This window comes from Hippoglossus stenolepis, chromosome 5, assembly GCF_022539355.2.
Source record: "Hippoglossus stenolepis isolate QCI-W04-F060 chromosome 5, HSTE1.2, whole genome shotgun sequence".
Taxonomy (NCBI): domain Eukaryota; kingdom Metazoa; phylum Chordata; class Actinopteri; order Pleuronectiformes; family Pleuronectidae; genus Hippoglossus; species Hippoglossus stenolepis.
This window is the reverse complement of record NC_061487.1, coordinates 23,427,533-23,442,812: the sequence shown is the minus strand read 5'-3', so window position 1 is coordinate 23,442,812 and position 15,280 is coordinate 23,427,533. Positions and strand designations below refer to the sequence as shown.

The 15,280-nt window shown below is 42.0% G+C and overlaps 3 protein-coding genes across 3 annotated transcripts; all 3 read left to right on the top strand.

Annotated features, from left to right (window-relative positions):
- The first annotated feature begins 274 nt into the window (after positions 1 to 274).
- ndufa9a (NADH:ubiquinone oxidoreductase subunit A9a) lies at positions 275 to 5,075 on the top strand. The gene is made up of 11 exons (XM_047340045.1): positions 275 to 391; positions 1,681 to 1,854; positions 2,131 to 2,228; positions 2,365 to 2,456; positions 2,608 to 2,749; positions 3,138 to 3,240; positions 3,372 to 3,442; positions 3,692 to 3,768; positions 3,883 to 3,978; positions 4,610 to 4,676; positions 4,794 to 5,075. Exons 1-11 carry the CDS (start codon positions 337 to 339, stop codon positions 4,962 to 4,964), a joined length of 1,146 nt encoding a protein of 381 aa, XP_047196001.1. The 5' UTR covers positions 275 to 336; the 3' UTR covers positions 4,965 to 5,075.
- Positions 5,076 to 5,677: 602 nt separating this feature from the next.
- Positions 5,678 to 11,454, top strand: LOC118110144 (probable polypeptide N-acetylgalactosaminyltransferase 8). The gene is made up of 11 exons (XM_035157779.2): positions 5,678 to 6,011; positions 6,975 to 7,335; positions 7,575 to 7,741; positions 7,955 to 8,141; positions 8,520 to 8,717; positions 8,854 to 8,968; positions 9,170 to 9,355; positions 9,520 to 9,657; positions 9,775 to 9,867; positions 9,948 to 10,118; positions 10,522 to 11,454. The coding sequence occupies exons 1-11, from the start codon at positions 5,852 to 5,854 to the stop codon at positions 10,639 to 10,641; spliced, it is 1,896 nt and encodes a 631-aa protein (XP_035013670.2). The 5' UTR covers positions 5,678 to 5,851; the 3' UTR covers positions 10,642 to 11,454.
- A 456-nt stretch (positions 11,455 to 11,910) lies between these two features.
- Positions 11,911 to 15,280, top strand: ribc2 (RIB43A domain with coiled-coils 2). Its single transcript, XM_035155806.2, has 7 exons — positions 11,911 to 12,170; positions 12,410 to 12,491; positions 12,919 to 13,224; positions 13,315 to 13,433; positions 14,211 to 14,387; positions 14,501 to 14,667; positions 14,752 to 15,280. The coding sequence occupies exons 1-7, from the start codon at positions 12,054 to 12,056 to the stop codon at positions 14,819 to 14,821; spliced, it is 1,038 nt and encodes a 345-aa protein (XP_035011697.2). The 5' UTR covers positions 11,911 to 12,053; the 3' UTR covers positions 14,822 to 15,280.

Here is a 15,280-nt window from a genome sequence, read left to right as displayed (position 1 = left end):
TTATTTATTTAATTTTTAAATTCAACTATTTATTTATTCATCTATTTATTTACCAAACAGACACTGTGAACATTCATGTGAACAAAACCAAACATTTCAAATCACCACATTATTTCCTGACATTGCAGAACAGTAACTTCACAGACTTCCCATTCAGTGCAAATATAAATAACTCGTGTTGCACATTTTGAAAAGTGTAGAAAACTTTAAAACATTTTAAAAAAAACCACCGCTGCTATTTTTGGCCCCTGGTTTTTTTTTTTTTTGCGTCACTGTTCAGCGCCTCGTAGACGTTTCTTGTGTTTTGACACGCACGGGACGCCGTAGTTGGGGAAGATGGCGGCCATAGCATTGGTTAGCCGTCATGCTAATGTCCTTCCAAAGATTTGCAGTGAGTAACGTCTGATCCGTCGCCAGAGCTCGTGTAGAAGTGTGTGTTAGAGGAAACTAGAGACTGTCTGTTCGTCTGTGTGATCACATCTCTGCCCCCGTGCTCACACCGATCACACGGATCCAGTGACCTTGCTAACCGGCTAAACACCTGCTAGCACCTGAGCTAGCTGCTAGCTGCCAGTTAGACCTGTGCAGCACTTTAAGGGTAATTAACAGTGTAAAGCTGAAGGCTAGCATCGATGTGTGGAACTACTGCTGAAGGATACAGCGTTAAGTTAAGTTCCAGTGTTGGTCAGTGTCCTCTCCGCTTGGCCACCGTGACGTGACGTGTGTTCGAGACACTCACAACACTGTGTGTTAAGACTCAACGTCTCAGTTGTTGGTTCTTAGTTTGAAGATAAGTAACTCTAATGATTGATTGATTAATTGATGAATCAAGCTGGCAGCCTCTTAAGATAAATGATAACTGATGTGTTGTTGATATTCATTTGCCTACGTCCTCTCTTACTGGGTGGTGCCTCTGGATGTGTGATATGGACAAAGATGTTATCAAGATAAAAAAATCTACATTTTCAGTTATTGTCACGATAAATGACGATTTGGGTTGTTTCCTTTTTACTCTGGAAGACAAGAGGTCAAACATTGACAAAACAATTGAAGTGGTAGTTTCACCATCAGCCTCCGATACATGTGTGATTCTGCTTACCTCAGTCAAACAGACTGGTTTCCTCGCTTGCTGTAGTTTGTTCTCTCAGCTTTTGAATCAGTCCGGCTCCTCTCCTGACCTCGCGTCGTCCTTCCTGACCTGCTGACGTGCAACTGTCAGGTTTCTTTTGCACACAAGTGAACTCTAGAGATGGTTGTCCATGCAAATCCCATCTTACTCCAGCATACTTCTTCCCCCATTCTGATCATCAACTCGAGCTCTTGACCAGTATCTGAATGGTTTTATCTACTGCAGTGCTGCCACACGTTTGGGTGATTCATTGGGTTATTGCAGGAGTAAGCAGATAGTAAAGTGCTCATTGAGAATATAATGCATCAAACTGAGGTGTGTTTCTAATATTTGATATTATTCATACCAACAGATGTATAAGAAACACTTCTCAGTTTAAGACCTTACAGTTAAAGGACACCACAAACAGTTTCATCAAAGACTGAACCCAGATCAAAGCAGGATTTATTGCACGGTCATTGTTTTAAACCCCAGTAAGTTTAGTTCCCTGAATGCAATCCTCCCTTTTGATCCTGACCAAACGCTTGCCTGTGTTCCTCTCCTTTCGATAGGTAGCTGCTCCCCTGCTGTGTTGTCAGCTGCCTGCGTCTCCACGGGCCAGCAGAGGAAGCTGCACCATGCAGTCATTCCCAAAGGGAAAGGAGGGCGCTCCTCTTCTAGCGGAATAGCAGCCACGGTGTTCGGTGCCACAGGTTTCCTGGGGCGATATGTGGTCAGCAGGCTGGGTGAGTTTAAAAATACCACATTACACTGATGTTAAACTATGTACACACTTATATTTACTTACTATTCAGAAAACCAGTGATGGTGCTTGTGGATAGAGTTTTGATATTTAATTACTGTCTCAATAGAATTGGTTGATCTGTTTGGGGAAATGTGTTGATCAGTTTTTGTTCTATTATCTTAAACTTTTTTTTATATTAATTTTATTGCTGTGCACGTTGTTTTCCTTGTTGAATCGACGGTGCAAAGAGGTGATTGTATCTGATGATGGTTTGCAGGTCGGATGGGCTCTCAGATTGTCATCCCTCACCGCTGTGATCAGTATGACCTCATGTACTTCAGGCCCATGGGTGACCTTGGACAGATCATTTTCATGGTGAGATTTGCACTTTGCACATTTCTCAGACTTCACAGACAGTTGTTGTAGAAATACTCCTCTACTGGTGAAATCAAGTATTTAAGAGCCGTGAATAAAAATGTAAATGTGGTGTCTGTGTTCTGTCTTGTGGCAGGAGTGGGATGCCAGGAACAAAGACTCCATCAAACATGCTCTGGAGAACTCTAACGTGGTCATCAACCTGGTGGGCAGAGAGTGGGAGACCAGGTATTAAAGCATGTGATTCATGTTCAGTCAATTGATTTCTAATCCTATCCCACCACGGAACAAGGTGTGTCACACGTTGGATGACTTTGACTGTTTCAGCTTGTAAATTATAAGTAAACATTCACAGCCTTTTCCCTCTTTTCGTGTGAAGGAACTATTGCTTTGAGGACGTCTTCGTTTCCATCCCTCAGCAGATTGCCAAGGCAGCCAGAGAGGCCGGCATCACTAAACTTGTCCACATGTCTCACCTCAACGCTGACATACGTAGCCAGTCCAAGTACCTGAGGAACAAGGTGGGCTGTTTCTCTACATAATGCACATCGATCCCACTCCTAACATTAACCCAACCTTGTGTTAGAGCTGGTGTGTTTGTTGTTTGTTTTTTCTGTCTGCTGAGGTACTTTTAGGCTTCATCCACACTAATATGTTTTAGTTTTAAAGTGCATCACTTCTGATATGTTTATGTCTGGCACATACACTACTGTGAAGTTTCAGAGTCCCTTAAAGGGAGAGGTAGCTGAGCCTATAAAACAACTTTGGGTTTGTGTTTGAGTGCAGATATGGGTGCAGAGCCCAAGACAAAATTCATCTTGAATCTTGTGCTGGCTACATTAACATGTGAAGAAGGTTTGTATGTTTTAAATCCAGGTGATCATTGTGCGTCATGTTCCTTTACCACAGGCTGTCGGAGAGAACGCAGTGAGAGACGAGTTCCCCGAGGCGATCATCATGAAGCCCTCTGAGATCTATGGGAGAGAGGACAGATTCTTCAACTACTACGCAAGTAAGAAGTTGTTTGTTTGTGAATGAGACCATTTCAAACTTAGGGATTATTTTACTGTTCTAGAATTTACATAAACTCCCTCCACTTCTCACAGTGAGCCAGTCTCATGTTTGGCTTTAATCCTGTTTCAGACATGCGCTGGTTTGGCAACGCTGTTCCACTTATTGGCATGGGGAGGAAGACGGTGAAGCAGCCCGTTCATGTAAGGGACTTTTCTGATATACAGTAGATTCTAATCAAGCCACATTTGCATGTAGAACAGTAACTGACTCAGTAGCTTCACGTGGCTGATTCAGTTTCCGTTGACATTTGATGACAGGAATGTTTTAAGCTGTAGCAGACACAGTGACGGGACATTATTGGTCACATGTTGATATTCAGAAGGACATGACATTCCTTTTGGACTCTAAACTGAACTGAACTGAACTGAACTCTCCATCTCCTTCCTCAGGTGGTGGATGTTGCCAAGGCCATCATCAACGCTGTCAGAGACCCTGACGCTAATGGAAAGACCTTCGCACTCGTTGGGTAGGTTTGAAAACTTGTCTTCAGGTTCAGCAAACACAAGTGTTTGGGAACCTAATTCAGTGATTGAATGTGATTTTCTTTAATAGATTGTTCTTGTCTTGTGTTGTCGCGCAGGCCGAACCGTTACCTCCTTCATGACCTGGTGGAGTACATCTACGCTGTGGCACACAGACCTTTTGTGCCCTACCCCCTGCCCCGTCCTTTCTATCAGTAAGTTCCCTCAACCTGGTAAATGTACTACATTTATATCGGGCTTCTCCAGTCTAATCGACCACATTCATCCACTCACACACACATTAATGCAGCACGTTTTCTATTACACATCATTCACAACTGTCAGGGGCAATTTGTGGTTAGCACTATACAGCACTACTTTTATACGAGCCAATAGTCCTCTTTACAGCCATAATCCATGCAAAGCCTATGTATATACATTGTGCTGCAGTAGCAGCTCCTCTGCAAAACATATTGTTGAATTGAGAAGCGAAATATTGAGCAGATGCTGTAAATATGAATTGATATTAATGTGAATATTGTACATTGAAAAGATAAAGTTGCATAACGGCTTTTCTTTGTGTATATTTATGCTTCGTACATTCAGCCTTTTACAGAGATTGCAAAAATAATAAAATATTACATTTTAACATTTCATTTAGCTATAAATATGACCCATGTAAGTGGGGTTTTTTGGAAGATATCAGGGTTGTAGATCTCGGCTTACGTTTGGAATTAAAAAGTGATATTATTCTTGGAAAGGTTTGTGAGCACTGCTCTATGTGGTGTCTTTAAGCTCCAGCTGTTGCTGCACACTGACGTCATTGTTACTGTTGTTTCTTTTCAGCCTTGCTGCTAAGTTTTTTGCAATGAATCCTTTTGAGCCTTGGACGACTCCCGACAAAATCGACAGGGTAAGAAAACCACGACTTTGCACTGTCGAGCTTCTACTTACATTATTGATATTTCTGCTTATTCCAGTTAAAAGAAACCTCACGGCCTAATTCTCTGCTGCACTTTTTTTCTTCCAGTTTCACATAACAGACATGAAGTACCCAGGACTTCCTGGTCTGGAGGATCTCGGGATCACACCTTCCACCGTAGAACAAAAGGCGATCGAGATTCTGCGTCGCCATCGCCGATTCCGTTACCTGGAGGCGGACCTGGACGACGCGAAGCCGGCCAAGCCTGTCAACTATTAAACCTGATGAGAAATGTCACTCTCGCTCCGGCAGTCAGAGGATACCTCTGCTATTGTCAGTAACATATATTCTGTACATAAATAAAAAATTATCCTTTAAGGGTTTCCTTGATTTGACTGTTTCTCATGTGTTCATTGTGATTGTTGTCGTTAGACGTGATGTTACAATGACAGAGTCTCTGAAGAGAATTCACCACCATCAATCAATCAAATTTGATTTGTATAGCCCATATTCACAAATCCCAATTTGTCTCATAGGGCTTTAACAAGGTGTGACATCCTCTGTTCTTAACCCTCAACAAGAGTAAGAGTAAAAACTACAAATAAAAACCCTTTTAACAGGGTGAACGTAGAAACCTCAGAGAGCCACATGTGAGGATCCCTCTCCCACACGTGTAACGAGAACATCAGAAAGATAAGGGTATTTGCAGCATAGATTAGAATAAACAGTTTGTAGCATAATGGAAGGTCAATGAATTGATGGATTATTGTCAGTAATGGTTGAGTATCAGAGAAGAAATATTGCATATCAAGCAGTCTTGTTGTGATCCTAGTCCACGATCAGGATCCACCACGATACAGGAGCCACGATGTTTTGATGCCTGACTATGATTTAAATATACAAATTTGCGGTTCATACATGTGACACGATTGAGTTATGTTCCTCCTGTGAACTCTATGAATCCGTCTCGCTCAGAGGCCGAGTTGCATGATGGGAGTTGTAGGATCCAGTGGTTTTTGGAACCAGCACCACAGGTGATTTTCCTCCAGCCCTGATCAGAGTCACCTGCTCCTCATCAGAGACCCGGAGCGTGTCGGTGTCTGTGTCGGTGTGTCTGTGAGCCGCTCGGGCTAAGTGAGGTGCTATCCGGGCGTCGGTGCGTCAGGATGAGGGCAGCGTGGATCAACCGGCCTGCTCTCTTACTGGCGGGGATCGCACTGGTCTTCAACGTGGGCATGTTTCTGAAAGAAGGGACCTACCCCGAGCTGGACGCGACCCGAGGGACCAAGAGCCTGTCTGAGCTGGACACCAGACTCAGCAACATGTGTGAGTGCAAACTACTGCTTCAGATTCATGACACATTAAGTTCTTCACTGAAGCTTACTTATATACAACCTGCCATATGCTTAATAAGTAGAGGAGCAGCCACTTAAAACTTTGTCAATGAAAAAGCAATTAAAATATGTTTAGTTTATGTCACTCAACATAAATTTGAAAAAATTGAAATGTAAAAAATACGTGTGTGTGATATGGTAGAAACCAGAAAATAGCCACACCCATATAACAAAAAGAAATAAAATACCAACACACAAAATCTTCAGTGCAGGTTACACATTAGTTTAAAAGATAAATAAAGAGATCGATGTCGTTATCAAGCATCGCGACAAAAAGTTATCGAGAGTTGACGATTTGTACAGTTGAACCATAAACGTTTGTATAAATAACTCTATAAAAAAGAAAACACAAATATGACCAATTGTATAGAAATATATATTTTATATATACATTAAATAAAGAAACATCAATGCACGTCTTTTCTGCTTTTGTTTATTGGGTAAAATAAAAGTTGTCATACCTGCAAATATACACAGATACTGGGAAAGGCTCATATCAGCTAGAAACTTGTTGGGCTCTGATTTCTATAATTTCTTTATGTATTTTAATCTAAAATGTTCATGCTGTTCGGAGTGCCATTGCTATTTGGTTGTGTTGTCTGCAGCAGTACAATGACAATAAATAAAATGCCATATTAAAATCTAGTGGAAGAATGTGCTGCTGCTAACTTAACCCTGGCAACATATAAAATATTATAATGTGATACAGAATAAATCAAGGGAAGATGCACACGTGAATCTCAATGGAAATACTACATTTGATTTCATAAATTGGCAGATAACGCACCACATGTTGTCTTTTACATGTTAAAATGTCCATGTCTAGTATTATAAAAAAAGATAATGTCTCCGGCTCATTCTGCCTTTTCATCCTCAATCTCTCAAATCTGTCAAGACAAAATGCTGGAAGATTTTGGACTGAAGCAGGACGCCATGCTGAAAATGCTGGAAAACGACAGAAACAGATCCGGAAAAGCTGTGGAGGCCAAACAGCAGCCGCAAGGCCAGAAACAGCCTGAGCAGAAAGAGCAGCCTGAGCAGAAAGAGCAGCCTGAGACAAAGATCCAAAAGGCCCCCGGAGCGGTAAAGTACAAAAAACTGTTTCCTGACTCTGCCCTGTTCAAGCAGTGGGGGGAGAATCTGTCTGAGGACGAGCAGCGAGAGGCAGAGGATCTGTTTCAGAAGTACGGATACAATGCTTTTCTCAGCGATCGCCTTCCTCTGGACCGAGTTCTTCAAGACACCAGGGATCCGAGGTACCACTGTCACCTCCTGCTCTTTCCACACATGCTGCATTTGTTTGAGCACATTATCCAGCGGTGCATCAGTGTTTTCCACATGTGCCTGACCAACCATCCACCGATCACTAACTACTGTTCAGCAACATTTGAAGTCAGTGGTGCGATGCCACGTCCGACTTTCTGCATTTACACAACTTTCTAATGCAAACAGTAGTTGACAGTTGTTTTGAGTTTAAGGTCCCGTCTCTGATCAGGTGTGTGAAGAAGACTTATTCCAAAGACCTGCCGAGTCTGGGAGTGGTGCTGATCTACCTGAACGAAGCTCTGTCTGTGATCAAACGAGCGCTGCGCAGCATCATCGACCGCACCCCCGAGAACATACTGAAGGAGATAATACTGGTGGACGACAGCAGCTCTCATGGTTGGTTGGTTACAAACTAAAACTTCTATTCAGATACAGTCACAACATTGAATTTCACAGAAGTAGTATTTATTGTAGTGAAATGTTTACTATAGCTTGTGAGGGACCGTGTGTGTGATCAGAACTGTGACTCCTCCTCCGTGTATAAAACATCTGTCAAGTCCTGTTCTCCCGTGATCTCAATACATGCCAACATTCTCCTCCTCAATCCAGAGGACCTGAAGGGCGACCTTGACCAGCACGTGAAGTTACTGGAGATGGAGAACCCAACTCTTCTCATCACTCGAGTGAGGCACAGCGCGCAGCGAGGGCTCGCCTACGCCCGAGTGTCTGGGTGGGGAGCTGCCACTGCTGACGTGGTGGCCATCCTGGACGCACACATCGAGGTCCATGAGATGTGGTGAGAAAGGGGCTGAAATGCTGTTGAGCTTTTATTTTTGTTTCAAGCACTGACAATAATACAAAGTATAGTTCGGTATAGATGGATCATCTTCATGATCGCGAGGTACAATTTGGCTTACGACCCCAATGCACACGGTACAGATAATAAAAATGATAAAAATTAAAGGTACAGGACAAGAAAACAAAGACATACAGTGGGAGTCTTCACTTTGAAACTGCGATGAAATATAAAAACACTAAACGTCAGCTGATCCTTGTTAAAATGTGTAAAATATTCAGTCATCACTCTCAATTATTCTTTAAAAGACGAGGACCAACTGATGCGCACCTACTGTGTGGAGCTTTAAATTAAGTGAAGTGTGTCTCTCCTCCACAGGGCCGAACCCCTGCTCACTCAAATCAAAGCCGACCGTACAGTGGTGGTGTCGCCCGTGCTTGACAAAGTCAACTTCCATGACCTCAAGGTCATTCAGTACCATCCATCGGCGCACGCCTTCGACTGGGCTCTGTGGTGCATGTACGAAAGATTTAGGCCCGAGTATTACAAGCTCAATGACAGCTCACTGCCCGGGAAGTAAGTTCAAGTGAAACCAATCAATATTTTTTCAAAATTAATGTTCTTATTATTTGCATCTTGGATAGTCGTGGTGCATTGTGTAAAAGATGTTTTTAAAGGACCCAGTAGTTACCGTTTTCATCTTTCTCTGGAGGAGTCCATCCGTAATGGGAATCGTAGTCGCTGATCGGACGTTTCTTGGGGAGATCGGAGTCCTCGATGACGGAATGAAAGTGTACGGTGGGGAAAATGTTGAGCTGGGAATTCGTGTGAGTAAACTTCACCTATCTCTTATTAAATCCTACATCTGGTGACACATGCCCAGTTGCAGCAAGACAGAACACAATAGTTGCAGGATAAAGTGATTTGAGTTTGTAAAAAAAGCTGTCAACCGTTTCTGATAAACCTTTAAACCGATTGCATGGAGTTTCCTGGATGAAGTTAAGTGCGTTTTTTGTTTGCTCATAAAGGTGTGGACGTGTGGAGGCAGTGTTGAAGTGGTGCCTTGCTCCAAGATCGCCCACATCGAGAGGAACCACAAGCCCTACATGCTCGACCTGAGTCCAGCCATGAAGAGAAACACACTGAGGGTAGCAGAAATCTGGATGGATGAATACAAACACAACGTCAACTTGGCCTGGAACTTGCCATTTAAGGTGCATCAACATACAGTCGAGAAGTGAAGCCCTGTTTGTGGCACTGAAAATATTTGTAGTTATTTGTCCACTGAATGTCTTCAAGTGCTTAAATGACGGGGGAATGATTTTAAATGTCTATAATCACAATATCACAAACGATGCCCAGTTCTTTGCCTCTGCAGAATCACGGATTTGACATCGGGGACGTGTCTGAGAGGAAAAAACTCCGAGAGAGGTTGGACTGCAAACCTTTCAAATGGTACCTGGAGAACGTGTATCCCGAGTTGGATCCCTGGGATAACATACTGGCCTATGGAGGAGTAAGCTTAGTTTCATTCATTGCTCAGTAGGTGGCAGCACAGTATCAGATATCATCCTGTGTGCTTTCATGACTAAACTCACATTTGATAAAGTTGCACAAATTCCTTCGCTGACAGATGAAGAATCTCGACGCCAACATGTGCTTGGACCAAGGCCCAGTGCCGGGTCACAGACCCATCGCCTTCCACTGCCACTACTATGGACCCCAAGTAATCCAACTCTAGTCCTTCTGTCGTCTTTGTCCTATTTAATCGTCCGTCCTGCTTTCTGACCAGTTTTGTCTTTTTAGTTCACGTATTACCGCACGACTGGTGAGCTCTACATCGGTGGCATCAAGTCCCACAAGTACAATGACAACCGGTGTTTAACCGATGTCGGCGAAACAGAAACCGAGCCTGGACTTTACGACTGCAAGGAGGCCATTCAGAAAGGAATGGGGATATACTGGGACTTCAATCAGGTACAACAACATAAACCATCATCAGAACACGTGTATGAACGTCATGGAAGATGTTGCAAAAGGCCCAACAGTCCCCTTAAATCCATTCAAGCTGCAGCACATTGCACAAACTGAAAGATATCAGTCCCCTAAATCTTTTTCTTCAAGATTCATAGATTATTTCCTGGTAAATTAAGGAAAATCTTGCAGTTTTGAAGAAAGTAGAAAAAACACTATCTTGGATCCAGCCCTTTATGTGGATCTGTGTCACAATGTAATGGCTTCTGTCTTGGCCCATGTCTCATCCTCCCACCAAGCTTCATAGATATAAGATTGGTAGGTTTTGTGTAATCCTGCTCACAAACAATCGGATGGGGGTGAAAACACAACACACTGATCACTACATCACTGTTCTGTCTTCTAGGGCAAAGAGCTGAAGAACAGACAGACAAAAAGATGCCTGGAGATTAAAGATGCCAAACTTCTAATACAGGAATGCTCTGGTCAAAGATGGAAAGTCCAAAGCATAATCAAAGCCTTTTAAAGTGTGTGTGTGTGTGTGTGTGTGTGTGTGTGTGCGTGTGCGCGTGCATGCGTGTCCAACAAGAGGTGACGGAAATAATAATGTGTAAAATATAAAAAACAAAGTTTAAGAAATGTGACTGTGATTTAAATTGTGTCTTATCCCCATTTTGTAAATCTTAAGAGTTATGAATTGACTTTACCCTGTAGATTTGTTTTACATCTTGTGTGTCCACAGTACGGCTGCAAATAATTTTCACAATTGACTTACCAAAGGTCAGAATGATGGTATGAATTGAAAAATACTAAAGGATTTCAATTTACAGCAGAAGATAAGTGAGCAAATCCCATATTGTTTAGATCTTCTTCTTTCATGGATCCAAACTTATGACTCATGATTTAATTGTGTCTGTGTGTTCAGCTCTGTTGATCAGGTTATTGTATAAAGACTCAATGTTACATGAATGCTTGATCCCATGGAATAACAACGTCCAGGGGACCATTACATCACTAAATGATTCACCACAGCAAAACCAACCAGTTATCTTATTGATTTTCATCTTTAAAAACTCAGCGGCTCCTGTGTTGAAGCAGCTGAGGCTGTGATGAGCCGTCAAAACTCGCACAGCCTCATCTAAAGGTTTGATGAGAGTTCAGTTTACTGTGTGACAAACAGAACTAATGCAACAAATTCTACTTTTACAAGCACTTTTTTTTTACTGAAATACTTAAAGTGCAGAAGTTGGTCAAATATCAGGGAAGAACCTATAAATGTCATTTTAGAAATGAATTTCGAAAATTACTCTGCTAATTATAAATAAAATTGATGAATAAATCTAGTTTTTGAAATTATTATGAACTATATGAATGTTAATGTTTTGTAAAATCTCGACGTGTATGTCGAATTTATATTGTAATAACCACACCCTCGGTTTAAAATGTCAATGTTTTGCCTGTTGGAGCAACAAGGAGCTTGTTGGGTTTGTTTGTTTACTCGTTTGTTTGCTTGTTTGTTTATTTGTTTCCTTGCTTATTTGTCTACTTGCTTGTTTATTTGTTTACATGTTTGTTTGTCTACTTTGTTTACATGCTTGTTTGTCTACTTGTTTGTTTGCTTGTTCGTTTGTTTGTTTACTTGTTTGTCTGTTTGCTTGTTCTTTGGGTTTATTTGTTTGTTTACTTGTTTACAGTCGGGAGGATTTTTCAAACAAAGACGTGAAACTCTGAAATAGTTCTTACAGCTTCTTTCAGGCGATAGGTGGCGCTCTTGGGCTTCCACACAGCGGGAAACACCGACATCTAACGGAGGCTCTCGAACCTCTGGTTCCTTAGCAACCGGAGTGTTAGAGAGACACACGTTTGTTCTCTTGGAAAAGACCGAGCTCCGTGTTTAACGCAAAGTTGAACTCAATAAACTCGAGCTTGTGCGTCAACATGTTTAACGCAGAATTAGCCTCGGATCGTTCGAAGAGGGCGGAGCTGCAGAGACGTCGCGACAGAGAGACCGAAAGAAGAGAGCGGATCTTTAACGATAAATACCGAACCATGGGAGTAAGTGACTCTTTATGTGAGCTAAGCTAAGTATGCTAACGTGAAAGTGTGTATTTAGACGCACATCTCAGTGTGTGTGTGTGTGTGTGTGTGTGTGTGTGTGTGTGTGTGTGTGTGTGTGTGTGTGTGTGTGTGTGTGTGTGTGTGTGTGTGTGTGTGTGTGTGTGTGTGTGTGTGTGTGTGTGTGTGTGTGTGTGTGTGTGTGTGTGTGTGTGTGTGTGTTACTGTTTGTGTGTCAGGTGGACACAGAAGCTCTGCACGTTCAGGTGGAAGAGAAGAAGAAACGAGAAGAGAAACACGAGGAGAAACAAAAAGCTCATGGTTAGTTCAGTTAGTTCATGGGACCTGGATTCATCAGCATTTTATTAAATATCATTAAAATACATCCTTAAGAGGTGACAAATACTTTTCACTTCACTCTGGTGACCCTCACTAACTGCATGTCCATTTTCAGAAGATTTTACTGCAGGGGAAATTCCTCTACTTCTTCATTATGGCACTCATTGCTTGCTGTAATTAAATATTTATACTGACTAACTAGTAAATATAAATATGTAAATATTTGACAAAGTAAACAATGTTTTTGTAAATTAACTAAAACATATGAATTGACTTAACCTCTAAATCTGACACTATCACTTACTGATAACATCTGTATACCGGATATACTTATAATTATAAATATTTATAAATTCTAATGATGCCATGTCTGTCTGTGTGTTTTTTCAAATCTCGTTCTCTATTGTAGATGCTGAAACGCTCCATAATAGCAAAGCAGTTTGCATTCTCCAACAGAAAGAGGAGAAGAATAAGCGTGCCATGCAAATGGAGCTTGTCAACTACCGGCAGCAGCACCAGCAGCCTCGGAGCCAGCAGGAGTTTGACCTGAACGACACAGACCACAGGAGAAAACCAGGAGTGATGCCTCCTGGTTTTGTGGGTGAAGACCCAGAGATTGAGAACAGATTGCAGAGGCAGAAGGAGCAGTTCAGACAGTGGAGCAACCAGCAGCAGAGCGAGCGGGCGGCAGAGAGGCACCAGCAAACGCTAGAAAGTAAGTTGGTCTGATCCCATAGAGGATACACACCCTTGGTTCATACACAGGAAACATAGCCTCACTTTCACCTTCTCCTCTGGCCTCCAGAGCAGCGAGACGATCAAAAGAGAGTCGAGATGGACAACAGAGCTCTGCAGCTTCAGACCCTGGAGATGGAGAGGAGTAGGGCAGAAGCCGTTGCCACTAAAGAGTTCAATCTGGCCAAGGTAAGTCATTCATGTAGACACATTTTGAAATCTTTAAACCAACAAAGGAGGAATCTTGGAAACACACTGAGATAAACACATTTTAGCTGCATGTACCATTAATGAGACACCATGTAACTTTTTACTGAGCAACAGCGCCCTCTGCAGCCAAACATGATTAATTCTGTTGGGCTATCACTGTGTTGACTGGAGCTCTGACTCTATAGTCACACTGTGTGAAATGAAACTCAACTGAACGGTGGATTATTACCCATGATCCCCGGCTTCCTGAACCTGAAGAGCTGCTACTGTAACAGTTACACCAAACTCTGTCTAGAATTCTTCATTTCTTAAAAGTTTCCCGGCTGAATATTGGAGATAAACGTCTTAAAGTCTCAACTGACCTATAGTTCAGCATTACTCGTGAACTGGCTGCACCTGATTCCGACAGTCGAAGCTATGAGTCAGTAATACGCTTCTCACAGGAGATTGTACCCAATCACAAAAGTTACCTAGAGCATGAACTGTTGTTCAGAGTGAGGAGAAGAAATGGAAAAGGCTCAATTCTCCCTATTCTGATTCAGTGAACCATCAAACTTATGTTGATGCAGCTGTTTTAAGGTAAAAAACTAAGTTTCGTCTCGTTGCTTTAAGAACACTTAACTTTTATGACTAGTGCCAGCTGCTCCTCCAATGCATGTTTTTGAGTTTTATTTTTGTTTAAGCTGAAAATTGAACTTTAACTCAACTGATATTGTCGATCACGCTCTCATTTTCACTTTGTGTGTTTTGTGAAAGATTGAAGAGAAGCGCCGTCAGCAAAGTTATGATGAGGACAACAGAGGTGTGGATATCAATCCCGCCCTGGGCAGGTGGGGAGTACCTGGTCTGTGTCCAGGCGCTGATCTGAGACCCCCTCCTGAGACTCTGGAGCAGGTCCTCCAGTTCCAGAGAAATCAAATAGAGGAGAAAAAGGTCAAACTGCAACAAATGACACTCAAAACACACACACGTGCTCTTTTTGATCATTTATTTAGAAAATCCGTCTGTAAGAACCTGTCTAATGTCTGTTCTCTGTGCGTCTGTAGAGGATCGAATTAGAGAACAAGCGAGAGGAGGAGCTACACGATCGTGTTCGCTTGGCCTCTGCTCGCTCGGCTCTGCTATTAGAGAGGAAGCAGGTGAAACTGGGCAAGCAGATGAGACGACACCAGGAGAGCTCCAACTTCCAACTGGCCGAAATACAGAGACAACAGTCAGTAACACTTAGAAAATACTTCTTCTTTAAACTCCACACAGAGCGTATCGTCTCACTGTGTCTCTAAACTCTCATTCTAAGGAAACCGGACATGGAAAGAGGAAGCGTCCACGAAAGCTTCTTCTCCAATTTCAACACCTGCAGCAGATGATGGACGATGTGGAGAAGTACTGACGACGGTGCTACATGATAAGAACAGAATAAACTGACCCACAGTCAATAAACAGCTGTTTAATTATTTAAAATTGAGTTTACAACCTTTTAATATGTCTGAGTGATGCTGAAAAATTGCTCATAATTCTCTTGGCTTTCCTGCAATCATACTTTTAATGTTTATCAGGCAGTTTAAAAAAATAAAAATACATTTCTTAAACTGTGCGAACAGAGGCCAAAGTCCTTTTTATAAACCCATGAAAGCTAAAGATAAAAAAATAAACACATTCAAGTAAAAAGTTAAAATCAGCTGAATGAGGATATGATAAGATGTCATTAAAATGGAAAACATTATTTTAGTGTAGCGTACTGTTGACAAGATAACAGTGCACCAGTGTACTAGAGGGATATTAAAATCAAAATGCCTGTTATGTTATAATAAATAAAGATTTATGTT

Bases quoted from the DNA above. Each gene is read 5' to 3' on its own strand.
- ribc2 (XM_035155806.2), top strand. From the start codon at position 12,054: ATGTTTAACGCAGAATTAGCCTCGGATCGTTCGAAGAGGGCGGAGCTG. The intron at 12,492-12,918 runs GTTAGTTCAGTT...TCTCTATTGTAG, and splicing joins GGAGAAACAAAAAGCTCATG to ATGCTGAAACGCTCCATAAT. The intron at 14,668-14,751 runs GTCAGTAACACT...TCTCATTCTAAG, and splicing joins GCCGAAATACAGAGACAACA to GAAACCGGACATGGAAAGAG.
- ndufa9a (XM_047340045.1), top strand. From the start codon at position 337: ATGGCGGCCATAGCATTGGTTAGCCGTCATGCTAATGTCCTTCCAAAG. The intron at 1,855-2,130 runs GTGAGTTTAAAA...GATGGTTTGCAG, and splicing joins ATATGTGGTCAGCAGGCTGG to GTCGGATGGGCTCTCAGATT. The intron at 3,443-3,691 runs GTAAGGGACTTT...CTCCTTCCTCAG, and splicing joins CGGTGAAGCAGCCCGTTCAT to GTGGTGGATGTTGCCAAGGC.
- LOC118110144 (XM_035157779.2), top strand. From the start codon at position 5,852: ATGAGGGCAGCGTGGATCAACCGGCCTGCTCTCTTACTGGCGGGGATC. The intron at 7,336-7,574 runs GTACCACTGTCA...GTCTCTGATCAG, and splicing joins CAAGACACCAGGGATCCGAG to GTGTGTGAAGAAGACTTATT. The intron at 7,742-7,954 runs GTTGGTTGGTTA...TCCTCAATCCAG, and splicing joins GGACGACAGCAGCTCTCATG to AGGACCTGAAGGGCGACCTT.